The following is a 20621-nucleotide window of genomic DNA, read 5'->3' as shown; positions in this document are numbered from 1 at the left end:
ATGTGGGTGACAATTCAGAGGTCCAAAACAGATCAGGAGTCTCGGGGTTACACCATAGTGCTCCACCGGGCCGAGACCAACCCCTGTTGCCCGGTTTCCCATGTGGAGGTGTTCCACAAGCAACGGGTGGGCACGGCGGGTGGAGCACTATTGTGTCATGCCAATGGGACACCATTGACTAGATACCAGTTCAGGCGGGTCCTTGAATTGACTATTAGACAGGCAGGGTTGGATCCTAAGGAATTTGGCACGCACTCATTCAGGATAGGGGCGGCAACTGAGGCTGCTTTAGGGGGTCTCTCGGCAGAGAGTGTGAAGAAGATTGGGAGATGGTCATCTGACTGTTATAAACGATATGTACGGATTGACATGTTATGACAGGATGATTCTCACGCTGGTTATGTTTTCTGGTTCTTGCAGTTTCTCAAACCTGTGACGCAGGGGAGGAACTCGCTGGCGGGAACAAGGGAGCTACACCGACACAGCACAAGCAGCAAGCTGGACACGGAGAACTGAAGATCTGGATTGTAGGTCATTCTTATGTAAGACGGGTGCAAAATGTTTTTCTTTCAACAGACCGTAAGAGAAAGGCGGCATTGAAGGGGTTGGACATCTCATTCTTTGGGAGAGGGGGTCTGTGTCTTGGACAGTTCAGGAACTTCTTTCAGGGACTCTTGGCTCAGCAGCTCGACCCCCCGTCAGTGGTGATACTTCACCTGGGGGAGAATGACCTGGCCAAACTAGGGAGGCGAATACTCATTGAAGAGATCATTTCCACTGCGGGGTGGGTGTCGAGGACGTGCCCAGGTTGCACAGTAGTATGGTCGCAACTTATCCCTCGGTGGCAGTGGCGGGGGGGGGACTCAGTCAGGGCGTTGAATCACTCGGTAAAGAGGATCAACACACAGTTGGACAAACTATTCCGAGCCCTCCGGTTGCAGACGATCCCGCATGGGTGTATCTGGGGAGAACATTACTACCTGGGTGATGGGGTTCACTTGACTGAGGAAGGGAACGTCCTGTGGTCTGATAATGTCTGGGCCTGGTTAGAGGGTTTTGCTAAAGGGAGAACTTACTAGGGTAGGTCAGGACACAGGGGGAGGCCAGATCGTCGGTTAACAATGCTGGCCTGTGGCGGTAAGGTCATGACCGGTGAGCAGCTAATTTTTAAGGTCTGAGGGGGCGGGCATCATCCCATAAAGGAGGTTCCCGCCCAGGGGGAGGGGCCATTGGCACCTCCTAGAACTTCAGGGGCAAGGTAACTGGTGCTTCAAAGGGTCGCGGGTTGGAGTAGTCACGCTTTCCTTTGGCTGGTAGCCACCCCGCGCGCGCATACTCATGACGTCACCGGATGGCGCAGAGTAAGGGCCCTCCTTTAGTGGGTAAATGGAGTTCACGGCGTGGACCGGGTAATTTAACGGGCTTGGCTACGCATGCGCACATCGCTAGGTAAGGCGCAGCTTGTAGGACCTGACACCGGTTAGCGACCTTGCCATATGGCCAGAAATGTATTATACAAAATCTAGATGAGGATGTTAGATTCGGTTAGGAAACAAAATGTATTAGAGTCTCTGTTAAGGTTAGGCTTTCACATTTGTTGACACCATTGTATCTAATGTCTTGATGATTTTGTATAAAACGTTTATCATGCAATTAAAATTTTATGATCTTATATCTTAATAAATACGGCCGGGGGTTTCGTGACCCCTGCCTTCCAAAAGTTAACTCTGTTTCAAGAGCCTGTGTCCTGGGTTGGCATGGTGAGTTCGAGGGAGGGGGGCGGCAGCCAGTCGGCGACCATGTTGCTAAACACAGCACCCCACCTACCCCCCGAGGTTGGTGCCCCTCCCCCCCGCTCCCTTTCAGGTCAGCGCCCTGTGCAGCAGCACTGGTCGCACCACCATAAAGCCGCCCTGACATTGAGCCCACAATGATCCATCACACAGTCCAGCCAGTGTGATGTGGCCAGAAACATGCCTGACAACCTCTACTACACATAATATAGTGAGTGGTAAATTAGGAGGAAGGGATACAGCTGCGGATCATATGGACAATGACACATGGGCGGGTCATCTGAACAACACTTCTAGAAATAATTAGAAGGATACAAAATAAAGCAGACGCGAGGATTGTGTTCCGGAAGCTATGTCACAGCTTACGATAGACAGCTACATAATTATATACATTTATTTGTCCTTTTAGTGGGTGATCGCCGGCACAAGACAGACAAGAATAATACTAAAAACATCTTAAAAAAAAATAATGAGAAAAAAACGAAATGCTGTTAAAACATTTTAGGATTCGTGTTAAAATACATCTTTGAATTAAAAGGTCTTGATAACACCAGACCTAAAAAGGAAAGTTTAGGCCTCGCAAAACGTTTATTTTGCCTGGTCAAAATGGAAATGGCATTTTAAAACTGCACTACAAGATGCAGTTTTAACACTACTTTAGTGGGTGGCACAATAAGTGTTGCTGTCCACTAATAGTATTTCATTTACAGGCTCTGGGTACTCCAGTACAATTTACCAGGGACGTATATGTATGTAAATTAAAAGTGTCAATTAGGTAAGGATCACTTTTTCCATGTTTTTCGGAGAGAGCAAAGCACTGTTCCACTAGTTAGCATGGGTAAAGTGCACAGAGTCCTAGTACCAACAAAAACGGGTTCAGTAAAACTAAGAGGTGAAGGCTGAAGTTTGGGGAATACCACACTAAGGATGTCTGGTCTAACACTAATGCTAAGGACAATAGAGCTTTTGCTGGACATCTCTTTTATTATGTGTCAGATTACAGTAAAGGTCTGCTTTGAGGTGATTAAGAGCTTCTTCCATCATAATGTGTCCTCCAATGTGCTGATCCAATTCTCAGCCTCACTGACATTTTCCTTCATGGCTTGTGTGCTTCAACATTATTCTCAATATTGCCCAGTCTTTTGATCAGAGTGACAACCTTATTTTGCAACACTATTTTCACCTTCATCATTTCCCTAAAAATAACTGTTAGCTAGGGCTGAGTCCTCCTAGATCAGCGTATTGCTTGTGTTGAGTCGGGTTATCAAAGGTGCTTTCTGACAAACACTTTGAAATCCACTGCATTTGCTTACTTCTTGTCAGAGTTCTCCAACTGAAGGTTAGAACCGCTGCTTTGTCAAAAGTCGCTTGCAAGGTACTATTTAACTTCAGGAAAATAGCTCAAATTTAACAATTTAGCAGGACTTATGTAGAAACACAGCTTCTTGGCAGCGAAACCTCATAGATCTTCTAGACTGCATAAACCTTCCGAACCTGCAGCCACTCTGCGAACATGGCTATTCTCAGAAAATCAAGAGTTCAAAGGGAACACCTAGGGCATCCAAATGGTGTGCAATATGAATCTAGGCCTTCTCAAGAGTACCACCATGAATACTGTCCAAAAATGACTGACATCCCTGGGACCCAGAGGGAAGGGCTTGCAACCAAAATCAACAATAACCTATTTGGCATGATCAACATGTGGAGCAAAAGCATGCTTCAAACTGACGAAATCTCTTCCTGACAATTTCATCCCACCAGAGCCATGGAATATCACACAAATAACAAGAATAACCCCATATAAGTTGCCCACAAAAGTCTCATGCTCCCTCTCTGATGCATGGGCCTAAGCCAACTCACATTAGAAGCAGCTGTCACCAATAAACACATTGTAACCTAGTGTGAAGTCGCTCAGGAGATAATACAATGTTAACAAGATCTGGCGAGACTAAGAATGCCAGAGCACTAAACCCCACAATGGTGCCTTCTCAGCAGTTGTATCTTTCTGGACTACTCTGCAACCATCTGTCAGAAAGGAACTGCCCAATCACTACTCTCAAATTATCAAAGAAGATATCAAAGCAATTGCAATTAAATTATGTTAACAGGCCCAGTAAGAAAAATATCACTCACCATTCAACAACAATGGTTTTCAGGGTCATGTGGGTACACATTGGCTTTTAGAGTTTGTGTAGGCCTAATCCGAATGGAAAATTAGGCTTACCTAAGTCTCTTTGGGGTCAATTGTTATAGACTTTTAATATCACTATTGATTACTGGGCCTGGTCCTCATGGGCATTTCAGATTACTTCATTACATCTATGCGGAAACCCCATGTGCTCATAAGATAAATTTAGGTCTGTGTAGTCAGTCACTTTGGGCTTCTTCTTCGATCACTACTCTGTGCTCTTCAGTAAATGAGAGGTGAGTCCTCATAGTGTTTTATTGATCAAATCGTTTTATTGGGTTTTGAAAGCAACATACAGATACCAACTCCTATAATCACAGGCCAATGGGGAGTCATTACAAATATATTGGGATTCCCTAAGTTCTGATGCCAAGGTACAAGGATATATCGCACCCCACACAACCAGATCCCGTCAGCAATTGAAATCTACTCAAATGGAAAGCCGTACGTCCTATATTTATGGTAATTGGTTTTATTTGTGTAATTCACAGATTCTTCTGGGATGAGTGTGAGCTCTCCGGTATCTAGGGTATGCAAGTTCTCTAAATTTGAAGATAAGTAGTCCAGAAATGAAGCTCAGTTGGGTTAAAAAGCATCCAAGTGATGCTGACATACGGTGAGACCAACAGTGCAAGAATTCCCTCTACATTAAACACCCTTACAAGCAAATAGCAGACGTATGTCTAAAAAGCACCACAGCCATCCACCTTTGTCATAATTCCGAAAGAAAAATATATGTGTAAATGAAATAAGCAGAACAAAAATATTAAGCAAATTTGATACAGCAGAGGCCGTAGGCCGGATGTCAGAAAATGTGTACACATGAGACATAATCAACTACCATGGTTTGTGATGCATATGCTAATGTCCATGGCATGAAATAAATAAATCGAAATTTACTTTCACATGGTGCTCCCCAAACGTCAGTTCCACTACTCACCTATCAAATTATCAAAGCACTTCGAGACCTGGGGTCCAGTTCCTATGGGTTTTTTGTGTCCCTTTAATTACTGTGGGCTGAAACCACTTGGGTTTTAAAGTCCCCCTTATGAGTGTCGCTCAAATCCTCATAGATTTGTAGGGCACACTCAATTCCATGTGTGCCATACCCTATTCGATATTTAGGTTAATTACACTGTCAGTGGTAACATCATCCACTGGTCCAATAGACGTCACCTCTTTGCTTGTACCTCTAGGTATATTTTTGGCTTGTTACGTACCTGCGGGCCGAGTCCATGATGCATCATGGTCAGTTCCGAGTCCTTCATGTGACGAAGAAAGTAGGAAATAGGGACTACACCGAACGCCTTGCAGGCCTCCAAGTATTTTTCCTTGCCCGTGGGATCATACACCGTTTTAGTTTCTGTTTGAGAAAAGAAAATGTTCTAAGCTACTTTTAGAAGTCACACATACAACAAAATAGGATGTCAGAGGAACAAAAACATGGAGCAGTAAACACTGGCTACTCTGTAAAACACTGCAGTTCTCATGTCATTTAATACAAGGCCATAGAAATATACAGATCATTAGAATAGTCTGAAGAGAACTACATGAAGACTACTTCTTTAACCATGCACATGATATCAATATATGTGTATTTTTTATTAAATCGGTGTACATTCCACTGAATCAGCCTCTGTTTCGACATTATGTAGCATTTAGTGGTCCAGCTTTGGTGGGTGGGGGTTAATTTATGGCAAAAACCAATGGCATTGGCAACATGGAAATTATGTGTTAGCCTTGGAGGAAGGGAAATTAGCCCCAGTCTGGTGGAAATAGTGCAGTTGCAAGTGTAGCCCAAAGGACAAATAGGTCTTGTTTGCAATAAGAAATTGTTAAGTTATATTATATTGCAATGATTTTATATTACCTGATATTCACTGTCTTCAACAGCACTGCGGCGCTGTTTAGAGTTAATAAGCCTGGTTGGATTGTCCTAAAATAAAGGTTGCTGATATAGGGGTTCATGAGCCCTATCTGTGCATTTGTACCCCGAGTTTAAGTGTGCTTTTGAGGGGTTTTGTCGCTATTAGTCTAGTGAGTATTCCCTGGTCCAGGGTTAGGGGTGTGCAACGTTTTGTAAGCCTGCAAACTTTTGCAAGCCCTGTTTTTTCCAGTTCAGAAACATGGAAGTCATTTATGGGTCGTCAAGGGCTGCAGCTGTTACCCTTGGCTTGCCCTTGCTACCCCTGTTGCTGCTTTTGCAACCGCTGGCTTCAGAGGTGGCAAAATCAGTGCCAAGAACTTTGGGGCGGCGCTCCATTGTAGGTGCTGGTCTCTAACCTCCATTTCCGACCATTTTTTATTAATCTGTTAGTAAATAATTGTATTTGATTCGCTATGAGCATAACAAACAAATTCATATCTGGAGCTGGAACATGACTTTCTCTAGTAGTTGTGGTAAATAAAATAAAATGCATTTAAATCTATGTTGTGTAAGTGAGCATGTTTATGTGTGCTTGTTTGTATGTGAAGGCATGTGTCTGTGTGGTGCTTGAAACTGAGAGTGGATGACAAGTAGTGGGAATGGGTGTGAACGACTAGGATTATGGGGCAGATTTATCAAGACTTTGTGCCAGTACAAAGTGATGCAAACTGGCACAACGTCTTGGTAAGCTACTTACTTTCCAGTGTAAAACGTTTTTTGCTCTGGGCAAAAGTGACAAAAATGCTTTGTGCTGTTTTGCGCCACTTTGCATCACAAGTCCTGCCATGGGTGTTATCTGGGCATTTTCATGCTACAACCCAAGTTTTTTTCAGCAAAGCCATAGCTACTAAAAAAAATTAGCCAGGGCTTTGCACCAAAAAATAACACCATCTTCAGGCAGGCAATAAGTTGGAGAAATGTTTTAATTTCCTCTAACTTTTTAAATATTGCATGTGTGGTGCGCTATACAATACACATGCAATGTGTAAAAAGTTTTAAAGTGTGTCTAGGAATAATATAAGTGTCAGTGAGTAGGAATGAGTCAGTGAATGAGCGAAAGAGTGATGCAAACAAGAGAGAGTATGTGGGTGAGAATGAATGAGTATGAGTATGAGGGAATGTTAGAGTGTGAAGGAGTGTGAGCAAGAATGAGTTGGAAGAAGTGGCAATGAGTGAGCATAACTGTGAGTGAAAATAAATAAACCAGTGCAATTGAGTGGCAATGAATGAGTGTGTGTGAATGAGTCAATATAAGTGAGCATGAGTGAGAATGAGGTGCTATGCTTGAATGTATGCCCTTGATCCGGGCATTCTGTAGGTAATTCTTGCCTTAAAGAGCACCTATGGTAACATTTTAGCACTGGCATACTGAAGGCAGCTCTTCCCATGATCGGCACCTGTGACAAAATACCATGCTAACAAGGGAACACCTGAGGTTATACTTGGCATATGGGTATGCTGATGACAAAATGCTGCCACTGGCATGCTGGAGAAAATTCTTGATAAAGGGGGCACTCGTGGCAAAATGCTGGTGCTGACACATTGAACATAATTTTCGCCATTAGGGAGAACAAACGGGGCTTATAGGAGGGGTACATTCATGGCAAAATGCTGGTCCTGAGATAATTTTTGATGTGTCATTCATGGTTATGGACAGCACTATTTTCTAAATTCTGGCAGTGGCATACTGTATGTAATTTTTAGGCTAAAGTGGCACCCATGGCATATGGGAAGCACCCATGTCAATATGCTGAACGGGCACAATCAAGGTAATTTTTCACATATGGGGGCCACCAAAACTATTTGGAAAAAAAGGCATCAACACTTGGGTAGAGTCAAGTTAAATTAGCTTGGCACGCCATGAGAGACTTGAATGTTTAAAGAGTGCTTTTTCAGAGCCTGTGGTGTTTTAGCAAAAAGATGCAGTATCTTGTTCCACTTTTTATTTTACATTTACATGGGGGAAGATCTCCCTCGCCCTCCAGAAGTCTCCCTAGAAAAATGTCAGGCTCCCTTGCTACAATTCAGGGCAAATATTACATCCCACCACTTTCAAAATAATCAGTGACTACTCCAAGGAGAGAAGGAAAACAATATTGTGATGAGCACTTTCCTTTCTGTGTCGGTCACATAGATTGAGACTGGGGCATTACAAGATAGGCTATGTAAAATTAATACATTCAGCAGTGCAATGGTCATTTGTCTTACTAAATAAAAAAATATCTAAAAAGAAACATTTTTAAACAGATTTCTGTCATGTTTCATTATTGTGAATACATGAAAAATTAGGTGTCTGAATAAAACCTTCACCTCTGTCCTTCACACGAGTGATATAGCCTTTTAAACAATCTTAAATTAAAATGTACCAACAGTAAGAGATAATTTAGGCCAATAATATAATTCATACTCAATATATGGCCAATTTCAACTAATACATGTGGACATAGCTACTATTTGTTTAATTTAAATCTCTTTTTTCTCTCCCTATGATTTGTAAAAACATTTCTCAATACAGTAGGGGAACTATACCGTAGGGGAACTATTAAATCGTGACAGTTTGTGGTATAAAAATGTAGATTGCCCGTGCTGTTGTGTGTTTTGTGGCACTACTCATCCTCTTCAGATGTACATATAGTTTTTCAAGTAATACTATGAGAAATGAGTAATGATCCCTTTGCAATCATGTCAGAATTCTAGTACAAGTGGTATCTAAAACACACATTTATCTATGTTGGGTTATTATATTAATCATGCATTTATTATGGAACTTTGTGAATTAATATGATGTCATTAGGGGTAAGTTCTTGAGTCGTTGCTTCTGAGGAAGATTGAGGGTCAAAGGTCATATGATGTCACTTCTTCTGATGTCATTGTAATCAAGGGTGTGTGATGCCACTTCTGCTACTCCTGGCAATTTGGTGAATTGACATCCATGTTCATAAGACTTGCAAAGTTTCAGAGTTTTCCTGCACCTTCACCCACGCAAAGTGTTTCCTTGGAACTTACAATTTTAGTAAAATAATTTTCCAACAAGACCCATGAAGTGTTATTCACACAAGCTGCGTATTTGCCCCGTACAGCCATGCTGGAAATGTATGCAGGATTTTTCCTATGCAAATTTGCATTTTCATTTTGCAGTTTTTCTTCACACAATGGTTGTGTAAGAAGAGCACTGCTTTCCATAAAGGGCATCTTCTGCAGAACTATTTATTTCACGTTAAATAAGGATACGTGCAATTTAAATTTCAGCTAAATTCACAATTTCCGTACAGATATCCTGATTTAAAAAACTTTCATAACTAATTTGAAACATTTTCCATTGATCTTTCCGGAGATTTCACAAACAAAAACGTTTGAAACTTTTAAACACTGTGGTAGTGTTTCTTATCCCTCTCTCCATGTGATTTATTTTCCCTTGAGTGCCCACTGCAACTCATGTGGGCTATCATCACAGAAGTCTGTATATGGTAGCCGGTCTTGTGACTTACTGCAAAGTTCTTCAAGATCTGAGACCAATGGGCCAGGGTCCTGGTACTTGAGGCGGTCAAAGAGATGAGGGAAAGGCAATGCCTACAGGTGAGGGATGCTTTTAGGTCTCGCGGGTGGATGCTCCTCCACAATGGCAGAGGAGCCTCGCCCAACTGCCGGGCTCAGAGCCAGCAAACAAAAAATAAAACAATACTCCAACATCGTTTTCGTTTTATTTTTCGGTTAATGGCTCTGAACCAGCCTGTGCATGGAGGGGCGGGCATGGGAGGTAGGAGGAGGAGTGCTTGTGCACTCCCTAAGTATGCATGTGTGTTTGGCCAGCCGTCTCAGGCCGACCAAAACACACATGCGCACTTAGGTTTCTCTAGCCCGGCTGCATTCAGCAGCCGGACTGGAGAAACCCCACAGACTCCATGACCTGAGTGTCTGTCTTGCCCGCTCAGGCCAATTCCTGCGCTGCTCTGCAGCACAGGGATTGGATGGGCGCCTGTCCCAGGGGTTGCTGGGCCCAGGAGGAGGCTAGCAGGAGCAACGCGATGTGGGAGGCGGCTGGCGGCATCAGGTATGTTTTTTTAATTATTATTATTAACATGCCCCCTATGCGCTCTCCCCCCACTCACACTCACCCCACCCACTGCACCACCCTTCGTTAGTGAGGACCACCACTGGTCTCGAGCCACAGACAGCAACAACTGCCAGTCAGACTTCTCATGTTACCAATAAAGTCCAAAATGCATAAATAAAGTATAGAGTGGTATTTTGGCCATCCCCATTCAGCCACTGGATTTTGACAATTTTTATGAGTTGCCATAAGCTCGGTGCACTGCCATTTAAGCCATTTCTATTGCTTGTCCCCAACCCACTGCTTTCTCTGTGTTACTCTTCCCCCACCCCCATGGAGGATGTTGCCTCTGCTGCCATTTGCTACTGCCAGGTATTTATCAGGGGTTTAGCTTCATGAGTGCTTGTTGAACTTCAACTCAAGGATTGGCAAAGCCAAATTATTCCAAAATGCACATGCATGTACGACAGCCATCTTGTAATGAATGTTAAAAAATCATGAGTATATACATTACAAATGTGTATGCTTGGCAGCAATGTAGGAGAATAAAAGAATCTTTGCAAAGGCAATCTGCTGGCACCCGATTGCAAAGGCTAGAGACCTACTGGATTTGCCAATCATTATTTAGAAGGGCATGAAAGAGAAAAAGATAAGTATTCAAGATAGGGTTGTGACTTTAGGGCCAAGATGTCCTATTGTCATCATGAATAGCTGTCTCTGAAAGGTAGGTAGGACGTTACAAGAGTGGCTTGATCTAAGAAGGTAGTTGTGGGGTGAACATGAACTTAAGGGGAAGGGTGTCAGCAGGAATGGATAGACACACTGATCAATGAAAGAAAGTACGGATAGCTGGATGAATACATGGAAAGATTACACCAACTCCAACTCCACAAGAGTAACTCCAAATTCCAACTCTCACCAGCAAAGAGGTGGATCTTTGTAAAGACAGTAGGATTAGGTGCCACCTCAAAGGATCTCTAAATTAAAAGACAACGCATGAAAATGGCCTTTTGGTCCGTATGTGGGGTGCTCCATATTTTTTCGAGGAGAGCCAGAAGTCTCTGCATCTTTCCTGCGGAAGGAAAACACATCCTTCAGAGGAGACACCCAGAAATGCGATCACTAGTAAGAATCTACTCGAACACTCACCTGTTATAGGACACCACTTTCATCAGACAGCATCATAACTGCAGCTCTCACCTACAAATCCTAAACAATAAATCCACCTCATTAGGCCTCACCTGGCTTGCCACAAACAGCATTGGAATGCTCGTGTCAGTGCTTCAGCCATACGCTGTCAAGGTGCTTAGCCCAACCACTCACACTCTCAGTTGAAGGTAGAGTAGAGGGCACGAGATGAAACACAAAGATAAAAGGCACTAGATGAAACCCAAAGATAAAAGGAATCTAAGGTATAGAAGGAGAAAGCACAGTGTCTCCTTGCAGGTTCATTGAGTGGATTCAGCAAGTCCACCATACTGACCCTCCAACAAATCATGGCCTTTGAAAGGAGATTTGGATGTGCCTCTTTCCATGTCTAATGCTTCCGCTACAGGTCCTCTTTATTATAATAGCTCAACCCCACTCTGAATGCAGAATGTCACACTGCAGTTCCAATAATTCAGGTTGAGGTGATTGTTGAGCATTTTTAAAATATTTATGGTAGTGGGTTTGATAGAGTTTAGGAAGGAGTCAGTGCTCAAAAGCATGCGCTCTATGTCTACCACTACTCTAACCGCATTGGGCCCTGAGGTGAAGGTCCTCCGATGGATCTTGTTCCACCGATGAGAGAGGTTGAGTTTAGAGTTCCTAGGCACATTAGTCAGCTGCTCAATGAGGGCCATTAATTGGCAGCCAACTTACCAAAAGTCCAACACTAAATGTTTTTCTAATTGCACATTTTCGATAGATAACCAATAGGGCACAATAAGAGCCTCAAGCAAGTTAAAGTTTGTTAGTTATTGTATTAGAGTTTCAAAATTCATTATAAAAAGCAATCTCTTTAGCAATTCAGTTAAAAATATCACAGCTTTAATTAAAACACCCATCATTTGGGCAAGGATGGTTCTAAATCCACGTACAGAGTTACAAAATCCTGCTACCCATAAGGGAGCAGGATGGTTCTCCAAACTAATAGAATTGATCCTATCAGGCGAGGGGGAAGTAACATTTATGAGTCTCAAAGGCCGAGTTCATTTAGCATAAAGATTAAGCAAAAGAGGAACATTCTGGTTCGGCAAGAAAGATCTGCTACTGAATGGAGCATCCACCGATAGTCCTAAACCAAAGGATGGTTTGATACCTCAAAATCAGTCAAAACGAAAGGTTGTCAGCATCACACAAAGTGCATGCATCAAAGATCCAGATAAATAGAATTGTTGTCAAAAAAGGGGGAAGGATATCAAAACAAGTGCACTCAATAAGCAAAATAAATTGAGTGTGGTGCCCCTCCTTTGGAGTTACTTCTTTTATAAGTTCATAATGAAATGTCTGAGTGATGTGGCATCACACCACCATCAGGGCCGGACTGGGAACCGAATCTGGCCCTGGCAAACTGCTCGGCCGCCCCTCCTGGAGGAGAGGGGCGGATTGAGGCTGAGTTGTGTGAAAGGGCCGGTTTCTGCCGATTTTGTTACAGGGGGCCGATATTGCAGGCCCCCGGTAACAAAAGTGGCCCACCAGGAGCCCAAAACTGGCCCGCACCATGGCAGCCCACCGGGAATCGCCCGGTGCCCATTATGGCCAGTCCGGCCGTGACCACCATCAAAAGACCATCATGTGTTTGTGCATTAAGTCATCTAGATAGTCACAATACCGACATGGTTTCCCATACTTGTCATGAGAACCGACAAACTCACAAGTCCACATCAGTTATTGATAGGAAAAAGCCTTTTGCAAAAAGTTTGATTCGTTCACCAGTGTTAGACAAGGCACATCATTATGTGACAACCAGTGCTGGAATAGAACGGGAACCTATAGGGCTCCGCTTCCGGCAGACACTATTGAATTGGAAGCAGGTACCAGGTCAGACCCAGTCAATTACTCCAGTGCAAAATGTCAACATTGGGACACAAGCATTGAATCCTGAACACTTTCAATAAGCGCGTCATATTAGCAGCTTACAAAGATCTTACAAAGCAGAGGACATTGGAGGCTCTTTTTCCTCTCCAACTCTCCTCCGTGCATCAAATAGATCACTGTATGAACAATCAGCAATTGCCTTTCTTCGAACTGTGTCCTAGCTGGCAGTGGTTCAAATGGAGGACCCTGTACATTCAGTACCTGCTGGCAGATGTGTTACCCCATCAGTACAAACAAAGAGACACCCCGTCGGCCACTTCCCAAAATGCAAGAGGCAACTAGTGAAGGGTTTTTAACTTTTTAAATAAGGTACATATAGCTGTGTCTGTAGGAACATCCGGCAGGCTTGTACATTATAATGGTAACCATAGCTATTTGCACAAAACAAACTGAAATGTTTTCTGACACTCAGTAAGAAGTGTTTACTACTCCCCAATGGAATCCACTTTATCAACCTTGAAAAATGTAGTTCAAATCTTCCACAATTCAAATGTATGCCTTATGGTTATATGCAGCCGTTTACACCTGTGGCAAGATGCACTAAGCTGTTTTACCATGATTGTAATTCGCTACTGCTAATTGTTACCTGATGATTACACAGGATCCTTTTTCCCCACCCCTCTTTTGTCTGACCCCCGGCTTAAGGTACTGTGCCTGCCATCCCTGTCCCTGCACGGCCTGCTGTCCCAGCACCTCCTGCCATTCCTGTCCCTGCATGCCTGCTGTCCCTGTGCTGCCTGCGGTCCCTGTTCCTGCACTGCCTGCCATCCCTGTTCCTGCGCCTGCCTGCTGTCCCTGAGTTGTTTGCCGTCCCTGCACTGCCTGCAGCCCCTGTGCTGCCTGCTGTCCCTGCGCTGCCTCTTTCCCTGTCCCAGCACTGCCTGCTGTCCCAGCACTACCTACCGTCCCTATACCTGCACTGCCAGATTTCCCTGCCCCGCCTGCCATCCCTATCCCTGTGCTGCCAGCTGTCCCTGTGCTGCCTGACCTTCTTGTCCCTTCACCTGCCGACGCTGCCACTTCTCCTGTGACACAACCTACAAAAGATCCTGCACCACTCCCACCCACAACACCAAGAACACCCCATAACCGCTCCATTGTATCTGCCCACTCACTCTGCCAACATGCCAAGTAAATCTGGGGCACCATCACCACCCTCTCCACGGACTTTGCCTTCATCAAAGAAACGTGGTTCAACGCCTCCTCGAACCCCGACATCACCACCGAAAGCTACAAGATAATACACTGAGACTGCGCCACCAAACAAGGCGGAGGCATCGCCATCATTGTCAAGGAAACCAACAGATGCACCGCCGCCAACCACGACCCCATGCCTCTCATGGAACATTTCATCTTCCTACTACAAACTGACATGAAGACCACAATAAGAGGCACCCTCGCCTACAGATACCCTGGGACCTTGTGCAACATTTTGTGACTCCATCCCCAATCGCAACACTCCCTAGCAATGGACTTTCGCCACTACGTCCTACTCGGCGACCTCAACTTCTACATCAACGACCTCCAACGATGCCAACTCCATTGCCCTCCTGACGAACCTGAACAACATCAGCCTCACCCAACTGGTCACTGAACCCAAGCACAAAGCCATACACACACTCAACCCCATGTTCACCTCCAGTGACAGAAACAAATTCAGCCACACCACAGAACTCATCTGGACTGACCACACCATCATACACTTCACCATCACTGACAGCCAGCACATCATCACCAGGCGTCAGATCTTCTCCCACCGCAGTTGAAGTAAGGTCCCTGAAACTCAGTGGCCACAGGGCCTCGCCTCCTCCCAACCCAAGGCCTCAACAGACCTCAACCAGGCCGTCCAGAACTTCGGAACCTGGATCACTGACACCCCTGACAGAGTAGTCCCACTGAAACCTACAAAATTCAACAAAATCTCCAAACGTGCCAGCTGGTACACCCTAGAACTCAGGACCACAAGCGCAACTGCCACCAACTGGAGAAACTACGACGCACCACCAAGAACCCCGCTGACAGAGCAGTCCACAAAACTGCCCTCAGCAACGGTCACGGGCACATCAAAGAAGCCAAGAAAACAACCATCACCACCGCATTGACTCTGTGGCTAACCTCACAAAGGAACTCTTCAAAATAGTAGTCAAAGAATTCTCCAACCCTACAGCCATAGAGAACACCATTCACCCCTCCCTAGAACTCTGGGACACCCCCTCAGACTACTTCCACAGCAAGATCACCAACATCAGCAACAATTTCAACCTCCAACCAGTCACCCTCAACCCCAACGACCTCAACCAACAAGCGAACATCAGCTGAACCATTACCACCTGGTCTCTGCAAACCAGCGGCGGCCGGCACTGATAAGAGGGTGGGGGAGGAGGAGGAAGCAGAATGTAAAAAAATAAAAATAAAAACCACTTATCACTGTGTCCCGCATCCCTGCTCCGTTCCACCTCCGCAACGGAGTAGGAAACAGGAAGCACTCCCAGGCGCCCCTGACCAATCACAACGCTGCAATGCAGTGTTGTGATTGGTCTGAGTGCTCTGGTTCCGCACTCAGATGGGGACTGGGGGCCTGGGCATGTTCTCCACCCAGGCTGTAATGTAGCCTAGATGGAAAACATGGAAAGTGAGCATGACTGTTTGGCCGGCCCCAGAGGGCTGGCCAAAGCGTCATGCGCATTTCAGTGTGCCCACCACTCCTCCCCTGCCCTGCTCTGAGAGCAGAGCAGCCCCGCCTACCTGCTCGCAAAGCAGCTGGAACAAATAAAATGATAACATTCAGTTATTATCATTTTATTTTTTCTATAGTCACACTGCTTAAAAGCAGTGGGGCGAACCTCCTCTGCCTTAGCAGAGGAGCCGGCACTGCCGCTCACTGCTCTGACCACCTTAGCCATCATACTTCCATCCACTCCGGAGTGCCCACTGTCCCCTGCCCCACCACCTCTACAACCTCTCAATGAATCCAATCAGCACGCAACTCTCCAGCATCCTCAACACCTCCTTCTCCACAGCAATATTCCCAGACAGATGGAAACGTGCAGATGTCAGAGCCCTCCTAACGAAACCTCTTCCGACCCCAGCCATCTCAAAAACGTACCGTCCAATCTCTCTGCTCCCCTACCCGCCAAAGTACTCGAGAAAGTCATCAACCAGCAGCTCACTGAATTTCTCGAACAAAAACACCTACTGAATGCTCCACAATCAGGATTCTATGCCAACCACAGCACTGAGACAGCACTGATTGCCGCCACAGATGACATCAGAAAACTCCTCAATCATGGAGAAACTGCGCCCCTGATCCTCCTCAACCTCTCTGCGGCATTCAACATGGTCTCCCACAACACCCTCATCAACAAACTCTACAACATAGACATACAGCAAGACGCCCTCAAGTGGATCACCTCCTTCCTTGCAGGATGCACACAGAGCATCTGACTGCCTCCCTTCACCTCCACACCCAAAGACATTGTATGCAGTGTACCACAAGAATCATCCCTCAGACCCACCCAGTTCAACATCCACATGACCCCCCTCGCAAACATCGTCAGATGGCACAGACTCGACATAATCTAATACTAATACGCAGATGACACTCAACTTATCCTTTCGCTCTGACAAAACTGAAGTACTGATCTTCGGGAAGAACACCTCTGCATTGGATCACAGCTGGTGGCCTGCAGAACTTGGACATACACCCATACTGAACAACCATGCACACAATCTCGGCATCATCCTCGACAGTCAACTGACCATGAACGACAAGGCAACGCAATTGCCTCCTCCTGCTTCCACACACTTTGCATGCTCTGCGGAATCTTCAGATGTATCTCAACCAACACTAGAAAGACCGTCACTCAGGCCCTCGTCACCACCTCGACTACGGCAATGCACACTACGCAGGCATCTCCACCCTACTCCTCAGAAGAGTTCAGACCACACAGATCCTGTAGCTAGACTCATCGTGGACCTCCCCGAACGAGCCCACATCACCCCCTACCTGAGAGACCTACACTGGCTCCCCGTCCGTAAGAAATGTCAGTTCAAGATCCTCACGCACGCCTACAAAGCCCTCCGTGACCTAGGACCTGCCTACATAACTATCGACTGAACTTCCACCAACCTCTAGACAACTGTGCTGCTCTTCGCTCGCTTTCCCACACCCCCTGCATCTGTCGCAGCCACTGCAGTGGCTGCTCCTTCCCTACATCACTGCCAAGACCTGGAATGACGTTCCCCTCCAGCTCCGTACATCCCCCCGCACTGGCAGACTTAAGAAAGACTCAAGACCTGGCTCTTCGACTCAGACATAGCGCCCAGATACCCCTCGGGGTGACAGCGTTATGCTTTACAATTGCGGTTTCATTGATTGATTGATCTCTGCAGCAAACATTTTAACACAATGTGCTATGTTAAAAATTAAACAAATTTGTAACCTACATGTTACATACAATGGTATGCAGCGGGCATGAGTATTCAAGTCTGTTGTTACAGCTTACACAAATGGCTCTACAGCAACTTCATTAACCAACTGAGCTGCCTTACCCTGACTTTTGCTAGATGTACCAGTAATCGTGCAGCATATGCTTTATAGCTCTTGTTATATCAAAATGCATGAATTCCATTTGATATCAATAAAGAAAGCCATAAACGTTCCTGACTTTTTAATGTTTGTTTATTATCCATTTTTTGAAGGCAAAATAATGACCATATACTGGCTGGCTTTCATTGACTCTGATTATACTCATGTCACTGCACTCCATCATGACTAAGTGTCCTCCTTCCTCACCCCCGCCCCCCTCCCCCATGTCTCCATCCCATAGAAGGACACAATCCTCCTTTTTGCCTCACAAAACACAATACCTCTCTCTCTTAAAGCGATGTCAACTTAAGGATTTGTTTGTGCTCAGTGAAAGAAATGTTTTGGGCCCCCCTATTAGAGCAACTATGAATTGTATTATTGATTTTCTGGTAATTCATGCATTGCATGAAGGCAAACAATATTGACTTAAAGCTTACATATTCAGAAAAGGGGTCCCACAAAACACAACCAAAAGAATGCTTTTTAGTGGGCCTCCATAACTCACTAGGATGGCACTGCGTAGGGAAAAGGTCATAGTGCAGGAAAGCAGAAGGGGGAGAAAGGGATCAATAGAGAAACAGACAGAGGTTAGATAAACAGATCAGTTTCCGGGTGGAGGGAGGGGGTGGGGCTTGATAGGTTGCGGCCCTGGGGAACAGCCCACTTTACCCATCCATGCCTTAAAACGACTCTGACCTAATGAGGAGCGCCGTTTCGCCTTCTGAGCCTGTCCTTTGATGGTGGTTGATTTCTGGGGCCTCTGCCAGTCAGGGGCACTCGACGTCCAGCCTGAAGTCCGTGCCATTGTCTTCCGATGTGTCGCCTCCTTAAGGCCAGGCGCCACGTGGGCTCCGTTCATCTTGTTCAGGAGGGGAGTTGATGGAGCAATAGGCGTTTCTCCAGTCCCGGGGGCAAGTAGGCGGTTAGCAAAGATTACATTCCTTCCTCTCCTGCAAACCTTCACCCTAAATTGCACGTTGTCCGCAAATCTTCCTGTCGTTGCTTAGCCGCAGGACTGTCTCACATAATTGCACTAAATTAGGGACATTAACTATAGCGGGTAGGTTCCTTTGGGGGGGAGGAGGCAGGGAGGAGTGGGAGGGGTCGTGCTCACGATGCATGACAGCATGAAGGACTTCTCGTGACAATGACCTTAGGCACGGGCGGGCGCCCTGGCACGCACCGCACGCTCCTGCGTATTCATATGCTGTAAACAAATACTCTCTATTGAGTTATGATTAAATCTTGAATAAATAATGTGAAACGATAGATGAGGTCAAACAAAAAGCCATCTGTTCTGGAGCAGACTGAGACGTAAAATGAATCTTACATTGTGAACAGAGGCTTCCACTGTACACCTCTATAATTGTTAAAACAATAAAAACAACAAGCATTGGAAATGCAATAGGTCTCGCATTAGAAAAGTTGTAGTTATTGGTCTTGTAAATGACATTTTTTATTTATTTGTTTGTTTTTAAAATTGCTAAATTGATGGCTTTGTCATTTACAATGCCAATAGTTATAACTTTCGCGAATGTGACACCTATAGCATTTGGAATGCAACATATTTTGTATTTACGTCACTTAGATGGCAGCTCTGGTCGTTAGGCCACATCTATAGAGAGCAGGAGAGTGCAGCAGGGGAGAGAAGCACAGCAATGCAATAGGTCTCGCATTAGGAAAGTTTGAGCTATTGGTATTGTAAAGGACACATTTTTTATTTATGTGCTTGTTTTGAAAATAGCGAAATTAATAGCTTTGTTATTTACAATGCCAATAGTTTTATCTTTCGCAAATGTGACACCTATTGTAACACAATATGTGTTGTGAGGGTGAGTGAGGGTGAGGGGTTGAGGGTGAGTGAGGGTGAGGGGTTGAGGGTGAGTGAGGGTGAGGGGTTGAGGGTGAGTGAGGGTGAGGGTGAGTGAGGGTGAGGGGTTGAGGGTGAGTGAGGGTGAGGGTGAGTGAGGGTGAGGGTGAGGGGGTGAGGGTGAGTGAGGGTGAGGGGTTGAGGGTGAGTGAGGGTGAGGGGTTGAGGGTGAGTGAGGGTGAGTGAGGGTGGGTGAGGGTGGGTGAGGGTGGGTGAGGGTGAGGGTGGGTGAGGGTGAGGGTGAGTGAGGGTGAGTGAGGGTGAGGGTGAGTGAGGGGTTGAGGGTGAGTGAGGGTGAGTGAGGGTGAGTGAGGGGTTGAGGGTGAGGGGTTGAGGGTGAGGGGTTGAGGGTGAGGGGTTGAGGGTGAGTGAGGGTGAGGGGTTGAGGGTGAGTGAGGGTGAGGGGTTGAGGGTGAGTGAGGGTGAGTGAGGGTGAGTGAGGGTGAGTGAGGGTGAGTGAGGGTGAGGGTGAGTGAGGGTGAGTGAGGGTGAGGGTGAGTGAGGGTGAGGGTGAGTGAGGGTGAGTGAGGGTGAGGGTGAGTGAGGGTGAGGGTGAGTGAGGGTGAGGGTGAGTGAGGGTGAGGGGTTGAGGGTGAGTGAGGGTGAGGGGTTGAGGGTGAGTGAGGGTGAGGGGTTGAGGGTGAGGGTGAGGGGTTGAGGGTGAGTGAGGGTGAGGGGTTGAGGGTGAGTGAGGGTGAGTGAGGGGTTGAGGGTGAGGGGTTGAGGGTGAGGGGTTGAGGGTGAGTGAGGGTGAGGGTGAGGGGTTGAGGGTGAGTGAGGGTGAGGGGTTGAGGGTGAGTGAGGGTGAGGGGTTGAGGGTGAGTGAGGGTGAGGGAGTGAGGGTGAGTGAGGGGTTGAGGGTGAGTGAGGGTGAGTGAGGGTGAGGGTGAGTGAGGGTGAGGGTGGGTGAGGGTGAGGGTGGGTGAGGGTGAGGGTGGGTGAGGGTGAGTGAGGGTGGGTGAGGGTGAGTGAGGGTGAGTGAGGGTGGGTGAGGGTGAGTGAGGGTGGGTGAGGGTGAGTGAGGGTGAGGGGTGAGGGTGAGTGAGGGTGAGGGGTTGCGGGTGAGTGAGGGTGAGGGTGAGTGAGGGGTTGAGGGTGAGGGGTTGAGGGTGAGTGAGGGTGA

The 20621-nt window shown here is 46.1% G+C and overlaps 1 protein-coding gene across 2 annotated transcripts in view; it reads right to left on the bottom strand.

The window, feature by feature from the left end:
* The window catches only part of LRRC74B (leucine rich repeat containing 74B), a 432482-nt gene that overhangs the window by 248323 nt on the left and 163538 nt on the right, over positions 1 to 20621 (bottom strand). For both annotated transcript variants that reach the window (XM_078665884.1, XM_078665885.1), the window contains exon 3: positions 5202 to 5344. In XM_078665884.1, coding sequence (XP_078522010.1) covers positions 5202 to 5344 — 143 coding nt within the window. The remainder of the gene's footprint in view (positions 1 to 5201; positions 5345 to 20621) is intronic.

This window comes from Lissotriton helveticus, chromosome 11, assembly GCF_964261635.1.
Source record: "Lissotriton helveticus chromosome 11, aLisHel1.1, whole genome shotgun sequence".
Taxonomy (NCBI): Eukaryota; Metazoa; Chordata; class Amphibia; order Caudata; family Salamandridae; genus Lissotriton; species Lissotriton helveticus.
This window is presented reverse-complemented; position numbering and strand designations above follow the sequence as displayed.